Source organism: Stenella coeruleoalba (assembly GCF_951394435.1).
Source record: "Stenella coeruleoalba genome assembly, chromosome: 16".
NCBI classification, from domain to species: Eukaryota; Metazoa; Chordata; class Mammalia; order Artiodactyla; family Delphinidae; genus Stenella; species Stenella coeruleoalba.
The window spans coordinates 15,324,646-15,348,347 of NC_137162.1; the positions used below are offsets into that span (position 1 = coordinate 15,324,646).

General features: G+C 40.8%; 1 protein-coding gene across 6 annotated transcripts in view; it reads right to left on the reverse strand.

Annotated features, from left to right (window-relative positions):
- Positions 1–23,702, reverse strand: part of TRUB1 (TruB pseudouridine synthase family member 1) — a 111,948-nt gene continuing 88,246 nt past the window's right edge. For 2 of the 6 annotated variants that reach the window (XR_013824405.1, XR_013824406.1), the window contains exon 12: positions 3–286. Coding sequence is in view for 1 of the 6 variants with exons in the window: in XM_079901004.1 (XP_079757130.1) it covers positions 276–286 (11 nt within the window). In the remaining 5 variants the exon portion in view is untranslated. Of the gene's footprint in view, positions 287–23,702 lie in introns of all 6 variants that reach the window. The other 4 variants (XR_013824403.1, XR_013824404.1, XR_013824407.1 and 1 more) reach the window with 4 other exon arrangements.

The following is a 23,702-nucleotide window of genomic DNA, read 5'->3' on the forward strand; positions in this document are numbered from 1 at the left end:
TCCCAGAATAAGTAGCATTCTTTAAATGCAAATAAAGATCATGTATTTAAAGAGCATTAATAAACACAGTGTACTTACCAGATAGTCTTTAAGTTTGCTATTTGCTGTCAGCTCTTTGCTTGTTGATCAAACCCGTGGTGAAGGGCATTAGACATAATTTAGAAAGAATGTTTAAGAGTGCCCAGCTGATTGATGGTCCACTTTGGCTTCAGTATCTAAGATCTTTGTTTCTTTGTCAACACAGAGAATATTTTCCAGCCATGGTAGGAGCTGTGTCAGGACTTGTCTAAAAGTAACATGTTAGATCAAATTCAACCAAGAATAAGAATCTTTGTTTTGCTAAAAAATAAAGGTAACCAAACATAAATAAATAAATAGAAATAAAGGTAACCAGAACTGTTCCGATAAATTTTATAAAAATCTCCAGATGTAAACTTGACTTCAGACTACATTTGATTTGTTTTGCTTGTTTTACTGCAGAAACAAATTTCCCCTGGCAATCAGAGTTGATACTTTCTTAAATTATTTTTTTCTTAATTTTTCCTATGAAGGGAAGACTATTTAAATTGACATTTATCACAAGACAGAATAAGAATCATTTCAGTTCTAAAATTTTGGAAGAAACATTCCCCATCTGTTTCAATAACCCAACCGGCTAATTACATTGCCAAGAATAATTTGTCACAAACAGAAAGACCATTCTTTGGAGGAAAATGCTTACTGCTTTATCTTATATTACATACTGATTGATGAGCAATTTATAGAAAACGCATGATGCTAACTTATGCCATGAATTTATTTCATGAATTAGACTCCAAAAAGAATCTCAGAATGCTGGTTAATAATTTACATTGCTTTAAAAACAGGGGATGGAGTCTCTTGGTTAGATCAAATTATATCAGAGAAGTTGCATATATATTAGCCAATTCTGCTTTTAAAGTGTAGCCCACTGGAGTGTGAATGGATCGGCCTAACAAGGAGGAGATAAAATGCCAGCAGTGTGTCTGCAGTATGATCACCACTCTCTGTGATCTCAGTAGTGAAGGATGGGCACTGATGCTAGACTGGGTTTGGATTCCAGCTTGAGCGCTCACTTGCTTGGCAAGTTATTTAACTTTTTGGTGCTTTGGATTCCTCACCTGTAAAATGAGTGTATTAATAATAATAGTAACTATCTCATAGAGTCGTTGAAAATTAAATTGGCTAACACATTGTAATGTCAATGAATATCAGTGATTCATATTAGTAACAGTATTACTATTATTACTGTTATTGTTAATATTATTTTTATATTCCCCTGGGTGTTAACAGTTCTCTGGTCTTCCAAATCTCCAAGAAAAGCGAACTCTCCCTGGGAAGGGCCACCCCTTGAGCTTTAATTATCAGTGTGGTTCTCAACGCTGGCTGAACATTAGAATCACCTAGAAAGTAGCGGGAGGTGGGGGAGGGAGGGAGGGGAAGCAATGCCCAGGATCCACAGGAGGAGATTCTAAATTAAAAGGTCTTGGGTAGGGCCCAGACACCCAGTTTTTAAAAAAATTTCCCCAGGAGTTTGCTAATGCACAGTCAGAGTTGAGAACCACTGACAGCTGGATCTTAGCAAGGACAGCTGGACGTGAGCCGGGGGGAAAACCTTAGGAACAAGCACACTAGCACCAGAAAGGCAGATAGAAACAAAGCACTGAAGTCCAGGAGAGTAAGTGAAATTGCCGGGAGGACCTCTCTTTTTGCGGAGGAAGAGCCATGCTGATGTGCCTGCATCCCAGGGCTCATTCTAGCATAATTAGTTCTTGATGTGGCCCTAAGATTAGGCTTGACAACCAAGTCTCCTGGTGACCTCTGCCTTTTCCTCTGGTTCCAACCAAGCGTCTTACGGTTACCTTTTGGCGCCCCCATTTAAAGAGCACCAGAACCCTTCTTTGGATGTTCAATTTGTAAATTCCAACAAGGAGCCTCATTTCTTTAGTGATAAGTGAAATTTCAGACAGATGGAGTATAGTTACCATGATGAATGGTTTCAGCTCAAGGGACTCTTAACCACTAAATAGATGTGCTTGTTCTTTTGAAGGAATGAGAGACTCCAAACCTTGAAGGATGAACTAGGTTATTGTTCTTATTTTGTAATAGCTTCAACAGCTCACTTTACTCTTAACTAAAAAGAGAGGCAGGAGGAGAGGATGATAAGCATTAATATCCACATTCAAAGAGTCAGAGAAATGGGCCACGTGGAAGAAGCAGAAAAAAGTCTTACATTTCTGAAGTTTTAAAAATCTGAAATTCTGAGTGATCCTATCCTTTCATTTCTGTCTTCACTCCACATATTCATTATAGGAAAATTTCAAAAAGTAGCGCAAAGCACAAAAAGGATGTTAAAAAGTGACTCATAATTCCAATACTTTTTTCTTTCCTTTATTTTTAGAATATAAAGTCAAGAGTGAAAGTCTGCCCTCCTCCATTTCTCCAAAGGTAAACACTTCCCCAAATGTTTTATATTGATGTGTTTCATAAAGACATCTTAGCATTCTTATGTTTCAGTCATGTGATAAGGGAATTATCTCACTTAATCCCCACAATAACCCTCAAAGGTAGTTACTATTACTATCTCCTTCCCCCAACCTCCATTTTAGGGGTGAGGAAACAGAGCTTTAGGGAAGTTACCTTTACACATATTCATCTCTCATTTATTCATTCACTCAACAAATATTTACTGTGTCCCTACTATGTGCCAAGTACTATGCCTAGACATAAAGTGTATAAGAGTGAATCAGCTAGACATGCCCATCATCCAACTCCTACCTCCTCTACCGCTCTCATCCAAGCCTAAACCACCATCATCTCTCACCTAGATTGTGGTAATAGCTCCTAACTTGTCTTCCCACCTCCACTCTTGTTCCCCGGCCGTCTACTCTAAACAAAAGGAAACCTCAGGTTCAGAACTGTAAATGTTTATGTTTCACGTCTGATGTAAAAAGTACAGCATTAGGCCTCAATAGTTGACTTTGCAATGAAGTTTAAAACATTGTTTAATGATATGGGGCAGGAACAGGAAATTAAATTTAATTCCCAAGAACTGAGTGAAGTGTTACAATGATAGTACAGATTGTTCTGAGAACTTTCTATTTAAATGACATGACACTGTGCAAGGGATACAGATTGAATCATAGTTTACTTCCAATATTTTGAGATGAGCCAAGGCTAATGAGCATATAAATTAGGTTTAGGTCCTTCAGCTCTGAAGTCTTTTAGCTCTGATACCTTTCTTTTACTGTTTTCTTTTTTATAGAGGATTTTCAGTTGCTGATTGTAATAAAAAATACATTTAAGAAATATACTGTAAGTAGGCAGCACAAGACAAATTGGATATTCTGCTCTTCTGCCAAATTTTTATTTGTTCTAGAAACCAGATGAACATATGTAAAAAGAAACTGTTCAAATAAGAAGCACCATCCATACCATACTATCAAAGCACAGTAGTTCTTCTCATTTTTCTCTGTATCTGTCTAGTCTCTGTCTATAGGCTCACTCTTAAAAAATACATAATTTCTGTTTAAAGAAGAACTGGGTCACACACAGAGTTGAGCTAAGTTGCTGCCACATTCTTTCTAGAAACCCCTCTAAATAGAAACTACTTGATATGCTGAAATCACAGCATTGTAGGGCTGGAAGGGACCTTAGAGATTATCTGGTTCAACTTTTGCATCTCAGCAGTAGCTGCATTGTCAGAATGGTCAGCCTTAGTAGTTAGTTATAACAGTTGCTGCCATTCATTTGTCAGGAATATGTGCTAGATACTCCCTATGTATTGCTTCTAATTTTCCTGGCAATTCTGCAAAGAAGTGAGTACAAATGACCTGGGTTTAAGTCCTATAACATGGGGACAACAATAGCACCAACTTCCTAGGTTTATAGAAAGGATTAATTGAAGTGACATGTGTAAGTCACTCAGCATCATGCCTAGCTATTTTTATTATCATTAACCATTTTTCAGTTGAAGAAACTAAGGTTCAGAAAGGTTAAAAAACTTGGTCACAGGGCTTCTCTGGTGGTGCAGTGGTTAAGAATCCACCTGCCTATGCAGGGGACAAGGGTTCCAGCCCTGGTCCGGGAAGATCCCACATACCACGGAGCAACTAAGCTTGCGTGCCAAACTACTGAGCCTGTGCTCTAGAGCCCACGAGCCACAACTACTGAGCCCATGCACTACAACTACTGAAGCGCATGCACCTAGAGCCCGTGCTCTGCAACGAGAGAAGCCACCGCAATGAGACGCGCACGCATCGCAACCAAGAGTAGCCCCCGCTCACCGCAACTAGAGAAAGCCCGCGCGCAGCAACGACGACCCAATGCAGCCAAAAATAAATAAATAAAATAAAATTTTTTTTAAAAAGGGTGGGGGGTGGGGCTTCCCTGGTGGCGCAGTGGTTGAGAGTCCGCCTGCCGATGCGGGGACACTGGTTCGTGCCCCGGTCCGGGAGGATCCCACATGCCGCAGAGCAGCTGGGCCCATGAGCCATGGCCGCTGAGCCTGCGTGTCCGGAGCCTGTGCTCCGCAACGGGAGAGGCCACAACAGTGAGAGGCCCGCATACCGCAAAAAAAAAAAAAACAACTTGGTCACATAATTTGTGTGCTTCAGTTTCTCATACAGTCACCTGAGTTAGTGTCTAGGGCAAAGTCTCACAAGTATATCCAGTGGACCACAAGCTTTCAAATCACCTAGGGTACATGATAAAAATTGAGTGTCCTTGGCCCTTCCCAAACAGACACTCAATCAGACACTCTGGAAGTCAAGAACGGGAACATCCATTTTAGAAGCTTTGTAGGTGCTTCTGTGCACTAAAATTAAGAATCACTGGCGCTCAGCTTTCCAAACTCACCAGCCAAGGGCTCTAGTCCAAGTTTCCCCCTCTGTGAAATGGGAATAACATTACTGTCCCTCAAACTAGTTGGGAAGATTAAACTAGCGTATTCTTTAGGAAAGTGCTTTGTAAACTGTACAAATGTGATGGTTTCTGTTCATCTCAGTCAGGCCCTTGCCAAATAGGAAAGGACAATGTCCAACATCTCCAAATTAACAGCACCACTGGAGACACAGCTCATGTTGGGCCCAATCAGATAGCCAATGAAATTGTACTTCATTTGTTTTTCTCTCATTATTTAACCTTGGCTCTAAACCTATAAACACTGTTCTAAAGGCTGTATGTCATTCCCTTCTATCCCCCACTGCCATGGTCTTCCCAGACAAAATTGGACATTGCTACAATTGCTGTTAAATACCGTTCCTCACTATGTTCTTTCCTTGCCTGTTTCATGTGTCTGTTGGCAATGAGAAAGTCTACAGTTTGCTTTGTACTCCATGTTTTATATACTGAGCTATTAAAGTGTGTCTGACATTTTCTCTTCCAGGTATATGATTATGAGTTAAATCAACACATACTCAAACCAGCCCACTTGACTGATCTCCCTCTTAAGAGAGTCACTTTTAGGGAAGGGAATATGAGCAGTATGCAAAGAAAAGAGAAAACCCAGAAGTCACAAGAGTGAGGAATGACATGCGAGCTGTGGGAAGGACAGGACTAACCTAGAAGTAGGATGTGCCCCAATAAGAAACAGCATGAAAAAAACAAAAAAAAGAAACAGCATGAGTTGTCTTCTTCCTACTCTCCCAGGAAGGAAGCCTCTCCATGGAAACTCCTCACAGAGAGAATGGAAACATTTTAGCTGGAAGAATGTGGATTTTCATCTGCCTCAAAGAAAATGTTTAGGCCACCTCCGCTCTGGATATCTGCTTTCCTAGAACCAAGTACTATAAACTCCGTGGAGATCTGTTGTTTTCTGTTTGACTAGTTCCTACTTTGCTCTGTTCTTGTGAGTCTGGTGGAACTACCAATGCTGGTTGAATTCCCCGACTCAAAGGGGAATTGGACACGTATACCAGGCCGAGTCAATAAATATTCTTCCCTGGGGTTCTTTTCAAAATTTGAAGCCGGAAGGAAAAAAGTCTTGCATTTTTGGTCACAAAGCTGGAAGGATATATTGTTGGTTGTCATCACCATCATGGATAAAAGTCTGTTTGCAGAAAGAGAGAGTAAAGCCTTGCAGAATTCAAGAGAACTGGGAGTGAGAGGAGGCACCTGCTTCCTGGTCTCTGCGGTTACTCTTCTGAGAAGTTCTCTACGGCTTAAACTAGTCTGAATTAGCTGTCACTTGGAACCAAAGGGTTCTCACTAGACACTGCTGTGTCCTGCCCAGGTCTCTCCTGTCTCCTCACACTGCACCTAGATACACAGCGTTCCTCATTTCCAGACTCCAAAGCTGCAGTAAGTCATCTCTACCAGTTTCTCATCTTGACGAACCATCCTTTCGGGACACAGCATGAAAAGGCTAGTAAACTAATCCTCTTGAGGCAGCTCATGACTAATCCCGGCTTAATGTGCTACTTTCCCCAGGTTATGGCGCATCTTAATACTACTGTTGCTAATGATAATAATAACTGCAACAACAACCATAGCTACTATCTATTGAGTGGCAGGTACCGTGCGAAGCACATATATGTATTAACTCATTTAATACTTACAACAACCCTAATATTATCTCTCTTAGGAGATATGAGGGGGTGGCAGGGGAGAGAGAGGAGCCTCTTAACCCAAAGGAATAATCCCCAGCAGTGTAATTTCAGGGACTGTAGCTAGGGTTATCTGCCTACCCATCTTTAAACCTATGTCAGCAGCCATATTCTACAGCTTCCATGGATAACTAGTCAGGGGTACAGGGGCAGGGCAGGGCAGGCAACCCCATCTTTTTCTTTCGATTTGGAGACTTGATGGCTAAGAGAGGCCAAAGTTCTGCATTTGTCAGCAGAAAGGAAGGCCATGTACTGTCTGTTTAAAGCAGGCAGGGCGCAGGCTGGAAGCCAAGGAACCCTGGCCAAAGAGACCAGGGCAAGAGAATATTTATTATCAACTATCACCCACACAGTGAACACATGATTGAATAACTCCCCAGAGGAAAGGGATCAATGAACATTGGGAATGTGGTTCAGAAAGATGAGCTGAAGTTTTCTAGCCAAGCCCCCTGCAAGATTGAATCTTGCCAAGTTTAGGAACAGGACAAGCTCTACCCCAAAGTTTCTTCTCCCCTAGTTTCTTTATCTTTCCTTTCTTTAATAGATTTTTAGTGAGCCTCTACCACATACTAAGACAAGATTCCTGCCTCTGCGGAAGTTATAATTCACAGGAAAACCAGGCAAGAAAGCTAGCAATAACAACAGAGTATGAAGTGTGTGGTGATAAAGTATAAAGAACATTAGGTTTAAGAGCCAAATAGATTTAGCTCAGAATCATTACTCTGCCTCCTACTGATATGATCTTGGGCAAGTTATTTAACTGTATGTGCCTGCATTTCTTCATTTGTAAAAGAAGGATAATAATCATGTCTATTGGATAGGGTTGTTGGAATGATTAAATGAGATATACAATCCTTGTACGACACTTGGAGTGGTATCTGGAAAATACTTAGTATTCAATAAATTTTTCTGCTACTTCTCTACAAGTGTTTGTCCTGAAGAGGCAAGCTGGTAAAGCAGCCCTTCGTTGTTTCTGATTTCATTCAACAAGTATTATTAAGAGCCTACCAAGGGAACGGTATCCTGGTAGATAATTTAGGAAAAAATCAAACAATTTAAGGCTCAGTCCCTATCATCAAACAATTTGCAGACAAACAAAGGAACAGGATAGAGGCATAGGAAACTGTGTGTATTTAAGTGCTAAGAAGTGTGATTCTAATAATACATGTCCTTGGGGAAATAGATCAGAAAATGTTTCATGGAAGAGGTGGGCCTGGAACTGGGCTTTGAAAGAGGATAAGATGTGGTCAGCAGAAGGAAGGTATCCAAGGTGGAGAAATGGCTTGAGTAAGTACTATTCTGGGGATGAGGTAGAACAACCTGACTAGCGTTTGCTTCCTATTGGGGATGAGTAGATCAGAAGGTTGGAAAGGTCCCATAGGTCCTGTGTACCAGGCTGGGGAGTGAAACTTGATCCTGAATTCAATGGGTAGCCATGAATGTTTGTATATTGGAGAAAGGCACAATTTGAGTGCAGGCTTAGGAATATGAATTGTTCCATGCAAGCAGGGTAGATTGCTGGGGATCAGCTTCAAGGGGGTGGGGTAAGGGAGACTAAACTGGTAGCTATCATTGTCCATACCTGGGGCAGTGGAACCTGAATAGAACTGTGGCAGTGAGGAGGAAAAGGAAGCTGACTATAACATATATTTTAAAACTGTTTTTTTAAAAATTGTGAAAAAGGGCTTCCCTGGTGGCGCAGTGGTTGAGAGTCCGCCTGCCGATGCAGGGGACACGGGTTCGTGCCCCGGCCCGGGAAGATCCCACATGCCGCAGAGCGGCTGGGCCCTTGAGCCATGGCCGCTGAGCCTGCGCGTCCAGAGCCTGTGCTCCGCAACGGGAGAGGCCACAACAGTGAGAGGCCTGTGTACCACAAAAAAAAAAAAAAAAAAATTGTGAAAAAAATACACATAATATAAATTTACCTTCCTAATCATTTTTAAGCATACAGTTCAGTAGTCTTAAGTATATTCCCATTGTTGTGCAACCCATCTCCAGAACTTTTTCATCTTGCAGAACAGAAACTATACCCACCAACTCCCCATTTTCCCCTCCCCACAGCCTCTAGTAACCGCCATTCTACTTTCTGTATAACAGACATTTTTATATCATTTAGAACTCTTGATTTCAAGAGCAAAAGAACTTTAACATGCAAAGGGGATGGGAAAGGATGTATTATAGATTTATGCAAGTGCACCATAATGCTCCCAGACAGGAATGCATCTGGGCCTCTGAAGTGGCTAGCGTGTAACCAGAAAGGTATCAGGCTTCTTTGAATTCATGTCTGCTTCTCTTTGCCACTTCATTCTCTCTATGCAGGCTGGCTTCCTCTGCCTCTCTCTCCACTTCTTAGAATACTGCATCCCTCCATCTCTGAGTTCATATATTTCAGTTCTACCCACATGTAGAGACTAAATGGCTGTTTCTGAATCTCAATTCAAAATCCAAGAGAGAGAGAGAGAATTTGATTGGTTCAGTTTGTGGCAATTGTCCATCACTTTTCCAATCAGCTACTGCCTCTGAAAGAGTCATATAGTACAAATATGGCTGGTAAGTCTGATTTCAAGAGAAGACAGTGGTCTTTGGAAACTGGCAGACATTCTAAATAAAAGGAAGCTAAGACACACTTCAGAAAAAGGATTAAGATGGCTTGGTAACAGATTGTTGAAATCCTGTGGCATGGGAGTGGCTGAGAAGATCCGGGAGGAGTAAAGGATATAGCTGCTCTCTTAAGGAGTTCACAACCTAATTGGGAAGACAAGTTATACAAGGAGCCCTCAACTCAGAGTTGACTGCAAAGAACTCCCCCATTTTCTAAAGTAGCCATCGTTGCTGCACCTTCCCAAAGTGCTGCTGTGTTCCCATAAATTTAGCAAGATATCACAGGACTGGGAAAGAAGACTATTAATAACACTTATATTCCTTTGTAAGAAACGGAAGCGAGAACCCCTTCACCTCTAGGATCATTGCAAAGGAGAGCTGACAGATCTCGGGCTGTAGCCTAAGGGGTGAGAATTATTGTCCTGATTTATGAAACCACCTCCAAGTTCAGGGTAGTTTCAGTGGCCTTTTTTGTAGCCAAGCTCCTGGGGAGATTTCTGCAAAGGCACAGTTTGTTTCTACTGCTGAGGTTAAAGAGACAAAAGAGAGAAGGCGGAGTTGAGAGAGAACCCAAAATTAAAAACAAAATTCAAATTAAATCAGTCTTTGATACATCCTGAGAACCTCCCACAAATGATTCCAGACTTTGTTATCAACAGATCGGTGACTCTAGCTGCACTTAAAATGCAATAAACAGAATTAAATACAGGATTCCAAAGGATAAAATGATATAATCACAAAGCTACTGGAGGTTTCCTTTCTTCAAAATACTTAAGCTCTAGCTTCTTTAAATTTAATTTCACCTAAAAATTTCAAGAGACCAGTTGACTTCTTTGAGATTACATATTCTGTTTCAGATGAAAGCTGAGTAGCTCAGTGAATTATATTTCAACTCATTTCTCTAGACATCAGTTACCAGAAACCTTTTTAGTGAAAGCTTTGAGGACTCTCTGTCCATTACGCTGCTAAGGAGCCTGAGTCAGCAAGTTCATTCAGATTTTAAAATTTAACTGGCCCTCACCCAATCTTTAATCAAAAGCTAATGTACTTTTCCAACCTAAGTCCTTTGCATTCACTGTCTATGGAGGATATTGGATAAAACATTCTTAGGAAACAGCTGGTTCAGTATGTAAACTGTCATCACCATTGTTTTGCAGCAATATTGTGTGTGCATGTGTGTTGTTTTTTTTTAAAGAAAGGACCTATAGAAGGTCCTCCATGTCATCCAGCATTAATGCACTTTTGTAAGGTCAGCTTTGCCACAAATGCTTTTTCCAGTACAGAAAATGGAGCAGGATAGGGACATTTTCTTCTTGTCTGTCTTCCAGAACTTGTGGACAGAATAAACAAGTAAATGGGTTTGAGTAATGGATAGGATGATAGAGCTTCTGCAGAAATCTAAGTTTCTTCCCTAGATCTTTGCAGTAAGGCTGAGTATATCCTGGAAGGCAAGTTGAACTTTTGTTTACAAATATTGAACTATAAGGCTGTACACCTGAAACTCATATAATGAAAAGAAAAAAATAAGTTGAACACTTAAGTCCCTGTGTTTAAACTGATCACAAATGAGAGAAAAATTAGCAGTGTCAGGGCCTGGGACAACATTTAATGAATTAGAAAAAGTAACTACTAGATAGAACTCTGGCAGAATGACTTCCCCAAGGATGGGAGAGGTGTTCTCACGGAGAGATTTGTTTATTCTCTTTCGTTCACTGAAAGACTAAAATATAATCCAGAGCGCTTTTAAAAGCAAGCCAGGGCACTTATCTCAGTATTCATGCCAGGTGAGATTTTACGGCAAAGCCACCATTCTAGGTAGATACAAAAGGCCAGAGAGGTTATCACTTACCACTTGATTCAAGATAGTTCTCATCATAAAGAAAAAAATATTTTATTAGATTCTCAATGATCTCATTTAAAAAATACTGTCTTTCATGCGGTTTCTTTTGTCTTATTTTTACATCAGGCAAAGTCAGTCTGTTCTTTTAATTGCATGGATTTTCCTTTTTTGTTCCTGAGCTAATGATGCCTTTGTTACAAGTGAGCAGAGAAATGGACAAATCAGTCTACCTCAGCAATCCAATGAATTCTTTACATATGTAGAGAAAAGATCTTGGTATCCTAGTACTCAATATCCTTTGTATGTAAGCCAAGAGCCATAACACATGTAAAACATTTACACTTAAGAAGTAGCTCTCATTAATACATATGTATTAGCAAAGCCAAGCGTCGCATGAGAGAGATTTATGTATGAATGACTTACAGGAAAATTGTACAAATTATCAGTGGATTCAGAATAATTATGCAATAAAATGAGGGGGCCTGTAAAAAGCAAGGTTTATCTGAAGAGCTCAGCTTTCTCATTTCACTCCCATAATCTATCACAGGCTTTGGAGCTCCCGCAGTGGATGCTTTCTGGTACTGTCAGGAGTACTTGCTACTCCAGGTGATGATTTTGAGGATTCAGGCACTGCCTTTCCATGGAGAGTCAGCAGAAAACACAGCTGACTTCTGGAGGAAGGCAGGCTGGCCACACAAAAGAGATTGGCTCCACTTCTGAAGCTGCATTGCATGAGAACAACTCCATGAATATGACAGACTTAAGTGGTGTTAATTTCAGTGCTGTGCCCTAAGCACACCTTTTGGAGAATATGCTAAGTGCCCAAAATACTGCTCTCTAGAACATTCCACATTCAGCCCTCACTACAGTTCAGGGGCAGCCTGGTTGATGTTGCTTTTAGTGGGGTAATGCTTTAGTTCCAAAGTGTGGATAACTTTCACAGCATGTCAAAAACAATCAAAAAAAAAAACAAAAACAATCAGATTCTGGAATGTCTACTGTGAACTAGGTTTTTCACTAATCAGGAATGCTTGACCTAAGCTAGGGTGACAGGTACTGGGAGCATGGCCCAGTTGGAGCAGGGGGAGACTGTAGCCCAGTGGCTATAGTTTATTTGGTTTAGGGTAATCTGAAGACTTTGTCCTCCAGGATGAAAACAAAAGCAAAGTTAGGCAGTTCATGCAAACAAGTCATCAGTCCCAGGGGTCAGGAAATGAGGGAACTCACCGGTGTGAATCAACAGGGAAGGGACAGAACCGTATGAGGAGCCCAGCTCGAGAACAACTTTGTAGAAGCTTTTTACAGGGAACCTACAGCCTCAGGCAAGGCAGTGGATGAGCTGTTCAAGGCCGGCACCAGGCTCATGACACAAGCACAGCACAGGCCAGTAAAGCCCTTGCGTTCTTTTCCCTGCGTGCTACTTTGTTGGAAGTATTTGCAAAATTTAAGAAGAGATCAAAAGAAACCATTTTTTAAAATGGTTTGGTGGCCCTTGTCCTTGTGTGCTTACCACCACCCTACCATACACCCCCCCCTCTAATCGGACTCCACTCTCACCACTTCCACCTCTGGGGCAGGTGGGCAACCCACCCTGGATTAATCCTAGTATCCCATTCCCTTGTCCCTGAGGCCTTATCCACTCTGACCTCTCTGTGACAAGGTTATATGAACCGACATATTTTCCTTTTTGACTCAGGTTGGTTTGAACTGAGTATATGTCACACGCAATCAAAGAGTTCTGAATAATCCATGACAGTCTAGTTTTCACTTTTTCTGTTTCTCTCATACAAAGAAAGATGGGCTTATCATAAACACACACCAGACAACTCAGTATTTATACTGTTAGGATAAAATAAAATAATGATTTTCTCTATATCTGGCCCCTTTACTCTAGGGACTTAATCCCCACAGAGAGTCCAGAGTGAGTCCACAGGATGAGCAGAAGAGGAGATGATCAAAAATAGATCCCACGGGCTTCCCTGGTGGCGCAGTGGTTGAGAGTCCGCCTGCCGACGCAGGGGACACGGGTTCGTGCCCCAGTCCGGGAAGATCCCACATGCTGCGGAGCGGCTAGGCCCGTGAGCCATGGCCGCTGAGCCTGTGCATCTGGAGCCTGTGCTCCGCAACGGGAGAGGCCACAACAGTGAGAGGCCCGCGTACTGCAAAAAAAAAAAAAAAAAAAAGATCCCACAAACTCTGCTATTTGCCATGGGGCCTCAGAAGACCGAGGGCCTGATGCCAGGGCAGGATTATATTTGCCTTCCTTGGTTACCATTTAGCTGCTGAGGGGATGGAACCATAGCTGCAGGTAAAGCTAAGTGCTTTCTCCGGTACTCCGCGGAGATGTTTGATATGAGTGGGGAGTTGCTGAAGATAAAAGAGAAAGTGGAACAATCAATCAATAAATGTCTGTTGTATACTTCCTTTGTGAGAGGCACTGCCAGGTGCTGTATGACATCTACAGATGGATGGAACGTGGTCCAGCACCCTTGAGAAGACCCCATTCTATCTGAGGAGAAAAGACATGCACACAAACATACACAAACAGAGATTTGACAAGAAAAGCTGCATCAGTTCAGCAGTGACATAGCTCGTTGCAAACTGGTGTTCGGTTGCAAGGAGACTCTGGCTAACTTAGGCCAAAATAGGAATATAGTGAAGGGGCAGCTCATAGAACCAGCAAAAAGGTTGAACAACAGACTTCTGGATGGACAGGAACTAGGGTGGCCCTAGAAGACCTCCTTAGTGGTCATCATGATGGTGTAGTTGGAGAGAAGGGACTGACTGGCAGAGAGGCAGTAAGAAAGAAAAGGGAGCAAAGAGAAAGACATTTAGAAGCTCTCCTGTCCGCTAAACCTGGTAGAATACGCACTTAACACTCTTGGAGACTGGAAAGAGACAGTTGATCAGATATAACTGATTCAGGGAGCTAAGAAACTGGGGACAGATCTGTGTATACTAAGGGCAAAAATATCTTAGGAGAATCTCAGCCATAAGTAAGAATTCTCCACACCCAGATTAAAGACCAGCTAGGGATTTTAACCACTTAAGAACCAAGACTAATATTCTAAAACTGACTGCATGGGAAGTGCTTCTGCACTGAGAAATCTGATCCAGCAATTAGTATGCAGAAGGGAACACTTGGCCTTGTGGCTTTACTGAGTACTATTGACAGGACCAGGCAACCATGACAGCTAATCACAAAATTCCCATCAGCTCTTGTCTCCCAGTATCCTTCCACGGGGCTTCTGCTGCCCAGATGCGGCTGGCGCACACTTGGACCTGAAGGGGACCCCACAGAGAAAGAAAGCAGCCCAAACGCTGTGAAAGGGTTACATCAGAGAGCGAACAATGCAAGCATTCTGACAATGGTCTGTATTTCATAGGAGAGGAAACACATTTCATTTTTTAAACGAACAATTTGAAGGCCACATGGTGGGGAGTTAAGGAGTGGGTGTGGAATTACAAAGTTGACAAAATCATATGCAGCAGCCACAGATGTCTCCCTTCAGCTCAGCCACATGGGAGGCAGAAAGAGTTGAGGAAAGACACCCTCTGATCCTCGTTTTCCTGTTACTAATAAGGATGGTGATCCTTCACTGTTCAGAGGGAAACTGTCTTCTCCCAAACCTCATATTTCCACGTCCCCATAAAGATTCCCAGGTGGGTAAAACTTGGGAGGAATTCTTGCTCTCTCTGTCTCTGCACCACCTCACGGGCTTTGTCCAGAATGAATGATGTGATTGTTTACTCGGGAAGGAGGACCTGACCAGCTGTGGCTCAGTGCCATTCACGCTCTGCTTTTTGGAGTAGGCTGTCCTCAGCCAATTTTCTCCTCCATTGCCGTGCAGTAAGGGGTTGCCCTGTGGGAGAGACACAAAGTGTCCAGACCTGCCAGTGGCAGGTCAGTAATCTGTCTCCTTATTCAGTCATGAAGTATTAGGAAGCCCGTCGTGGCCCCACACTTAAACCCCACCCCAGTCCAGTTGATAGCTCATTCTCATCTATCGGACTTGTGTATGTATCTCAACTGCTTCAAAACTCAAGGCAGAAAAAGAGGAGTGGGTATCCCAAGGCCCCAGTATTCTTTATGACCTCTCACAGAGGTCAGAGATATTTCTCCATGGTGTTCACTACTCTAAGTAATCATGCTAATACTTTACATTTGTAGAGCACTTTCCCACATTATCGCTATGGGTTTCACAAAGTCCTATGAGGTAGGTGGAGTAGGTATTATTGTTTTAGTTTTATAGATTAGAAAACTAAGATTCAAAGAAGTGGAGTGAATTCCCCAAGGCTATCCAATTACTATGTGGTGGAGTCAGGAGTCCAAACTGGCTTTCTGACCCCAGGTTCTATAGGAAGAGATGGTTGAGATGCAGTTTTATAGTAGGGTTAAAAGCCACATGGATTTGGGTTCTGGCCCCAGTACAAGCTGTGGGAAAGTTAATCAAGGTCTCTAAGTCTTCCTTTCCTTACCTATAAGTTAGGGATAATAGCAGGGTCATTTTGAGAAGTTCATGGAATGATGCAAAGCCATTTGCAAAGTGTACATCAAATATTCAGTAAGTGTCAGTTTTTTATTACAGATTTAAGTTTGCTGAACAAGCAATCTGTTTATTATCCTACGTTTGGTATAGATCAACCTATAAATGCCTGTTTGGCCAAAACGGTGTAATATCTCATAAACAACCCAATTAAATGGTTTAAAAGTTAAACTGAAAGCACTCTATGTTCCTACATCAAGTACTTTCAACATAGTATCTACTAAGGTCCTCTGAACAGAGAAGAAAATTTTTGTAATATTTTTCGATAGTACTTTCTGTAACATGTATTATAAAATGTAAATTGTTATAATCCTCTTAAGAAACCTTTGAGTAATTTATATTAAGAATCAGAAAAATATTCATATCTTTTGACTGAGTAATTCCACCTCTGGGAAATTATTTAAAATGTATAAAAAGCCATTATACATACATATGAGCATACACACAAAGATGTTGATCACAGAAGTATTCAAAATAGTAAAAATAACTAAAGATGCCTAGCAACAAGTTTACCATTTGGAATTCCTTGGTTGCACAGAACAGAAAATAACTCTAACAATCTTCAGCAAAAAAATATATTGGAAAGTTCAGGTAGTTCCTCAAATCAATGGCATCAGGAAGGATGGGAACCAGGGTAACTCCAGGAATCTCAGTATGATGGACAGTATTTCTTAGGGATACTGCTGTTAGAATGACCCAACTTCAGTTACCTGCTGCTCACTAACCAAACTTTGAGTGGGGTAATGCCTTACTCAAGACTACCTGCAGATCATATCTAACTGGCCTGGCCTGGCTTGCGTCATCTGCTTACCTGCTTATAAAATGTAAATTGCTATAATCCTCTTAAGAGGATTATAGGCAAAATGAGGAGTTGAAAACATTGTGATCAACAATCTTATTCAGATCACATGCAAAGGGGGAGAGGCATTTCCCGAAAGAAAAGAGAGATGCTGAGAAGAAAGAACAACAGATGTTCACTACTGTGGCAGAATGACCCAATAAATTATTATGTATCATTTGGAGAGTAATTTTTTACCTTAAAAATGACATTATATAGATGATATTAAATGTTTATAATGTAACTTTAAAGAAAAAGACAGGATATTCAGATATGTGTGTGGGTGTACTATTGTAACTATGAAGGAAGAAAGATACTGGAAAAAGACTAGAAGGAAATTCACTAAAGATCCTTGTGAATGGGTGTGTTTCTGTCTGACTTAGGCCCACCCAAAAGGGATGCCTGCCTCATGGACTAAAGCCAGAGGGAGGTCTAGGGCTTAGCATTGGTTCTGAAGGAGTGGTCCCTACTTACCAGAAGAGGGTAGAGGCAGAGGGCTAGACCAACCAGAGGGAAGGAGGAGCATTAACCATCAATAAGCCAATCAGGTCCTAGGACTTGAACTGAAAAAAAGTCAAAAGTCAACTGTTGAGAACGTGTTGGAGGAGAGGAAATGGGAGGGTCAGTGGCTTTGGTCTGATCAGGACTGAGTTGCCCAGACATCCGTCTTGTGGGACATGGGCTGCACACTAAGTAGGGGCTATGGCCTGAGGAAAAGGCATAGCTTTGAAGGAGATAGTTGGGGAGAGAGAAAGTGGGCTATCTTTTGCTCCCTCCTTCTTTCAAACTTTTTGTGATGTTTTAAAATTTTTATGTAAATAAAGAGAATGAAAAAAAGACACATTATAGTTTTAACTTGTTTATTCATTCTATTTACTTTCTTCTTAAGGGCAGACATCTATTAGCACAGTAAAGGAAGCTTTAAATTTAGAATGTCAGAAGTCTATTAAACTCAACTGCTGCTAATACCCCTGAAATGTAAAACTTTACTTGTTTGACTGACGTTACATAGCTTTATCTGGATCTCAAAATGCAATCTTTCTATTCTTCTATAACTTAATGATCCAAGAGGAAATTTTGCTTATGCTTAAATGTAATGACTTCACGATTGTTTCTCTTGTAGATTCAGTCATCTGTTTGTTTTTATAACTCCCCAAAGATTCAGGAATGAAAACATTGCCTAGAGCTTTCTTTAAAATATCTATAATTTTTCCCTTAATAATATGAGGACAAGGAAACTGTGAATAACAAATTACCTTTCCCAAAGAGAAGGGCCTTTTTGCAAAACAAAGTAAAAAATGAGTTTCTGGAAAGGAAAAAAACAATCGGTGAAGAAAAATATATTCATGATTAGGTACAGGTTTTTCAGTACATTGAAAAATAAGTTTTATATATGTATATGTATATATATATGGCTTTCTAACTGCTGATATGCACACTTTGAAATACACATTGTTTTAGAACAGGAGGAAAAATACCTGTATTTTACAGAAAGAGTGCCAGCCTTATTGTACAGAGCTATTTAATGATTCCATGAGGAAAGATGGGCCATAAGTCAAATGAGCTTCTAAAGTCATACCATGAAACTTCTTTTGATCTAGAACTGTATCCTCAGGACTTCACTGATGGTACAGTGATTAAGAATCCACCTGCCAATGCAGTGCACCCTGGTTCGAGCCCTGGTCCGCGAAGATCCCACATGATGTGGAGCAACTAAGCCTGTGTGCCGCAACTACTGAGCCTGCCCTCTAGAGCCACCAAGCCACAACTACCGAGCCTGCATGCCATAACTACTGAAGCCTGTGCACCTACAGCCCATGCTCCGCAACAAGAGACGCCACCGCAATGAGAAGCCCGTGCACCACAACAAAGAGTAGCCCTTGCTCCCGACAACTAGAGAAAGCCCGCATTCAGCAACGAAGACCCAACGCAACCAAAAATAAATAAATAAAATAAATTTATAGAAAAAAAAGAACTGTATCCTCTATTCTTTGACATGTCCTTCAACCACAGAAGATTTTTTTCTTTTGAAAAAATCCTACAGAATATAAAGAGAATATCGAGAAACACAGGTGATGAGAGAGAGGAAAGAAGCTCGAATATGCACAGAATCCTTTGCAGGGTTTGAGAATAGCTTTTTTTTTTTTTTCAGGTTTGATTTTTCTTTTTTTTTTAACATCTTTATTGGAGTATAATTGCTTTACAATGGTGTGTTAGTTTCTGCTGTATAACAAAGTGAATCAGTTATACATATACATATGTTCCCATATCTCTTCCCTCTTGCATCTCCCTCCCTCCCATGCTCCCTTTCCCACCCCTCTAGGTGGTCACAAAGCACCAAGCTGATATCCCTGTGCCATGCAGCTGCTTCCCACTAGCTATCTATCTTACACTTGGTAGTGTATATATGTCCATGCCACTCTCTCACTTTGTCCCAGCTTACCCTTCCCCTTCCCCATATCCTCAAGTCCATTCTCTAGTAGGTCTGTGTCTTTATTCCTGTCTTACCCCTAGTTTCTTCATGACCTTTTTTTTTTTTCCTTAGATTCCATATATGTGTGTTAGCATACGGTATTTGTTTTTCTCTTTCTGAGTTACTTCACTCTGTATGACAGACTCTAGGTCCACCCACCTCACTACAAATAACTCAATTTAGTTTCTTTTTATGGCTGAGTAATATTCCATTGTATATATGTACCACACCTTCTTTATCCATTCATCTGTTGATGGACACTTAGGTTGCTTCCATGTCCTGGCTATTGTAAATAGAGCTGCAATGAACATTTTGGTACATGACTATTTTTGAATTATGGTTTTCTCAGGGTATATGCCCACTAGTGGGATTGCTGGGTCATATGGTAGTTCTATTTGTAGTTTTTTAAGGACCCTCCACACTGTTCTCCCTAGTGGCTGTATCAATTTACATTCCCACCAGCAGTGCAAGAGTGTTCTCTTTTCTCCACACCCTCTCCAGCATTTATTGTTTGTAGATTTTTTGATGATGGCCATTCTGACCGGTGTGAGATGATATCTCATTGTAGTTTTGATTTGCATTTCTCTAATGATTAATGAGGTTGAGCATTCTTTCATGTGTTTGTTGGCAATTTGTATATCTTCTTTGGAGAAATGTCTATTTTGGTCTTCTGCCCATTTTTGGATTGGGTTGTTTTTCTTTTTGATATTGAGCTGCATGAGCTGCTTGTAAATTTTGGAGATTAATCCTTTGTCAGTTGCTTCATTTGCAAATATTTTCTCTCATTCTGAGGGTTGCATTTCCATCTTGTTTATGGTTTCCTTTGCTGTGCAAAAGCTTTGAAGTTTCATTAGGTCCCATTTGTTTATTTTTGTTTTTATTTCCATTTCTCTAGGAGGTGGGTCAAAAAAGATCTTGCTGTGATTTATGTCGCAGAGTGTTCTGCCTATGTTTTCCTCTAAGAGTAGTGTCTGGCCTTACATTTAGTCTTTAATCCATTTTGAGTTTATTTTTGTATATGGTGTTAGGGAGTGTTGTAATTTCATTCTTTTACATGTAGCTGTCCAGTCTTCCCAGCACCACTTACTGAAGAGGCTGTCTCTTCTCCACTGTATATTCTTGCCTCCTTTATCAAAGGTAAGCTGACCATATGTGTGTGGGTTTCTCTCTGGGCTTTCTATCCTGTTCCATTGATCTATCGTTCTGTTTTTGTTCCAGTACCATATTGTCTTGATTACTGTAGCTTTGTAGTATAGTCTGAAGTCAGGGAGCCTGATTCCTCCAGCTCCGTTTTTCTTCCTCAAGATTGCTTTGGCTATTCAGGGTCTTTTGTGTTTCCATACAAATTGTGAAAGTTTTTGTTCTAGTTCTGTGAAAAATGCCAGTGGTAGTTTGATAGGGATTGCATTGAATCTGTAGATTGCTTTGGGTAGTAGAGTCATTTTCACAATGTTGATTCTTCCAATCCAAGAACATGGTATACCTCTCTATCTATTTGTATCATCTTTAATTTCTATCATCAGTGTCTTATAATTTTCTGCATACAGGTCTTTTGTCTCCTTAGGTAGGTTTATTCCTAGATATTTTATTCTTTTTGTTGCAGTGGTAAATGGGAGTGTTTTCTAAATTTCACTTTCAGATTTTTCATCATTAGTGTATAGGAATGCAAGAGATTTCTGTGCATTAATTTTGTATCCTGCTACTTTACCAAATTCACTGATTAGCTCTAGCAGTTTTCTTGTAGCGTCTTTGGGATTCTCTACGTATAGTATCATGTCAGCTGGAAACAGTGACAGCTTTACTTCTTCTTTTCCGATTTGGATTCCTTTTATTTCTTTTTCTTCTCTGATTGCTGTGGCTAAAACTTCCAAAACTATGTTGAATAATAGTGGTGAGAGTGGACAACCTTGTCTTGTTCCTGATCTTAGAGGAAATGGTTTCAGTTTTTCACCATTGAGAATGATGTTGGCTGTGGGTTTGTCATATATGGCCTGTATTATGTTGAGGAAAGTTCCCTCTATGCCCACTTTCTGGAGGGTTTTTATCATAAATGGGTGTTTTGTTGAAAACTTTCTCTGCATCTATTGAGACGATCATATGGTTTTTCTCCTTCAATTTGTTAATATGGTGTATCACGTTGATTGATTTGCATATATTGAAGAATCCTTGCATTCCTGGGATAAACCCCACTTGATCATGGTGTATGATCCTTTTAATGTGCTGTTGGATTCTGTTTGCTAGTATTTTGTTGAGTATTTTTGCATCTATGTTCATCAGTGATATTGGTCTGTAGTTTTCTTTCTTTGTGACATCTTTGTCTGGTTTTGGTATCAGGGTGATGGTGGCCTCATAGAATGAGTTTGGGAGTGTTCCTCCTTCTGCTATATTTTGGAAGAGTTTGAGAAGGATAGGTGTTAGCGCTTCTCTAAATGTTTGATAGAATTCGCCTGTGAAGCCATCTGGTCCTGGGCTTTTGTTTGTTGGAAGATGTTTAATCACAGTTTCAATTTCAGTGCTTATGATTGGTCTGTTCATATTTTCTATTTCTTCCTGGTTCAGTCTTGGAAGGTTGTGCATTTCTAAGAATTTGTCCATTTCTTCCAGGTTGTCCATTTTATTGGCATAGAGTTGCTTGTAGTAATCTCTCATGATCCTTTGTATTTCTGCAGTGCCAGGTTGAGAACATCTTGAGACGAATCACACACTTTAATCTTCAGTGCTGTCTTCTTTTCATGATGAAAGCTTAAAACCTTAAAATCCAAACTAAAGTTTCCAAGGAAAATTAATTTGTTAAATTAGAAGGGAACCCACCCCCACAGCTTGTCATTTGAAATAATGAATGTCATAATTCAGTGCTTACATGGTATGTCTTAGACTTAAACATGCAAATATAGCTGTTGGGTTTTGAATTGGACGTTTATGCTAGTTGAACTTTCTTCTCTAAAAAGGAATAGGAAAGATAGAAAATGTTTATTTCTATGGTTCACAAGTCTGCATGTGTAACCATTACATTCATGGAGTTTACAGAGGCTCTCACTGCCCTTTTTATCTGCTCTAGGACCTCATTCTTCCCCTGCCCCTTCATGAACACTCAGTCAGGACCCCGACTTTTCTGGATGCTCTTTTATCACTACAAGCTTCAAAACATGGTCTTGGTTTAATAATTAAAATATCCAATCCCACCATAGTCAAGCTATAAAATGCTTTTAAATTAAATGATAACATTAAGTTTTTCAGTTTAAAAGTAACATTTCTTTCCCTCCCCCAGCCCAAACCTGTGGCAAGGGAGAATCCTGCAGTTGAAGAAGGAGGAAAGCTTCTGGTCTTTTTTTCCCACCCAGAGTTTCTCCTCCTCCTCTCCCCTTCTTGCTAACCCTACCAATTAGAGAAAACAAAGGAGAAAGAGATAAGGGAACAGCAAAGTTCTTACTTGTCAGGTATCCTGGTGGTGATTTAGTATCTGAGTTTTTCAAGGCTTGGCCTGAGTTTACAGCTGACTGGTTGATTGGCTCTGTGTGTGTGTGTGTGTGTGTGTGTGTGTGTGTGGTGAGGGGTTGTAATTGTCAGAGGTATCCCCACTCCCCATTACCGGGGGTCTTTCCCATGTCACTCTCTCCACAGGGTGAATGAATTCAGGTCCTCATTGGGGGCTTACTCTTCCTTCAACACTGAAGGTACCTCAAGCTTCTCTCTGCTGCTGTGTGCTGGTTCCTCCAGGGGCATCTCCTGGACAAGACCCAAGGCAACATTTCAGACGCCCCCCAGTGGGGGCGATCTTGACTCTACCATCAAAGCAACTGGCAAATCGGTCTCCCCGGCTTTTGCTGAGAGTCAGAAACCAGAGCACTTTGTTCCCTAAGCCACAGTTTCCCCAGAGTAGGTTCTTGAAGAGGCCCTGTCGAGGGCCCTGTCCAACCGGACTGGAAGGGAAGGACCAGCCTCCTCTATCCTAGCTCCATGAGGGGAGAGGGGGTGGGACTCATTCACAGCAAACCAACACTTCTCTCCAAAAATGTTCACTTCCTGATTTCCAACTTCCACCCTTGCATCCTCTTATCAAGGGTGAAATACTTAGGAGCTGTAAAACTGATTTTCTGCCATCTCTCCCCACCCCCAACACACTTAAAAAAAAAAAATTCTGTATGGTGATCTGGCGTTCATTTTGGAATCTGGTATTTTTATTGTGGTCAGTCTTAGACGAAACTTCCATTTTGATATCTGATATTGATGTTCACAAGAATGTTCTAGTTCAGTCCTAAGACTTCAGAGGCTGCAGATGTATGTCAGGGATTGGATGCTCCAGATTTTTCTAAAAGTTACAGATCCTCCGTGTAACCCAAAGGTAATATAAATGTGAGTGATTATAGATTCAATCGTGCAAAAGCAATATATCAGAAAGGCGATGCCTACAAGCTACGTCTGCTTCTGCTATTGTCCTAGTAAGCAAGTCCGGGATCAAAGAAAATATGTCTGAGAGCATGTTAGCTGCAGAAATTATTTACTTTTATCAAACAGCCATTGTTTTCATGCCTGTTCATATTCTTAACACTATATTTGCTGTCTCCCCAGAGACAGCCTAGTCAATTACATGGTCTTCCTCTCTCACTTACATCAAGGCCAAGAGTAAACTGTTCCAAGCACAATGCAACAGACTGTTTCTTTTGAAGCAAACAAAACAGGGCCATGGTTTTCAATCTTTTTTTTTTTTTTTCTTCTGAAAAGTGACAGGATAAGAATTAGGCTAAAGAGAGAAGCATAAAGAAACATTTTCTTCCAGTAG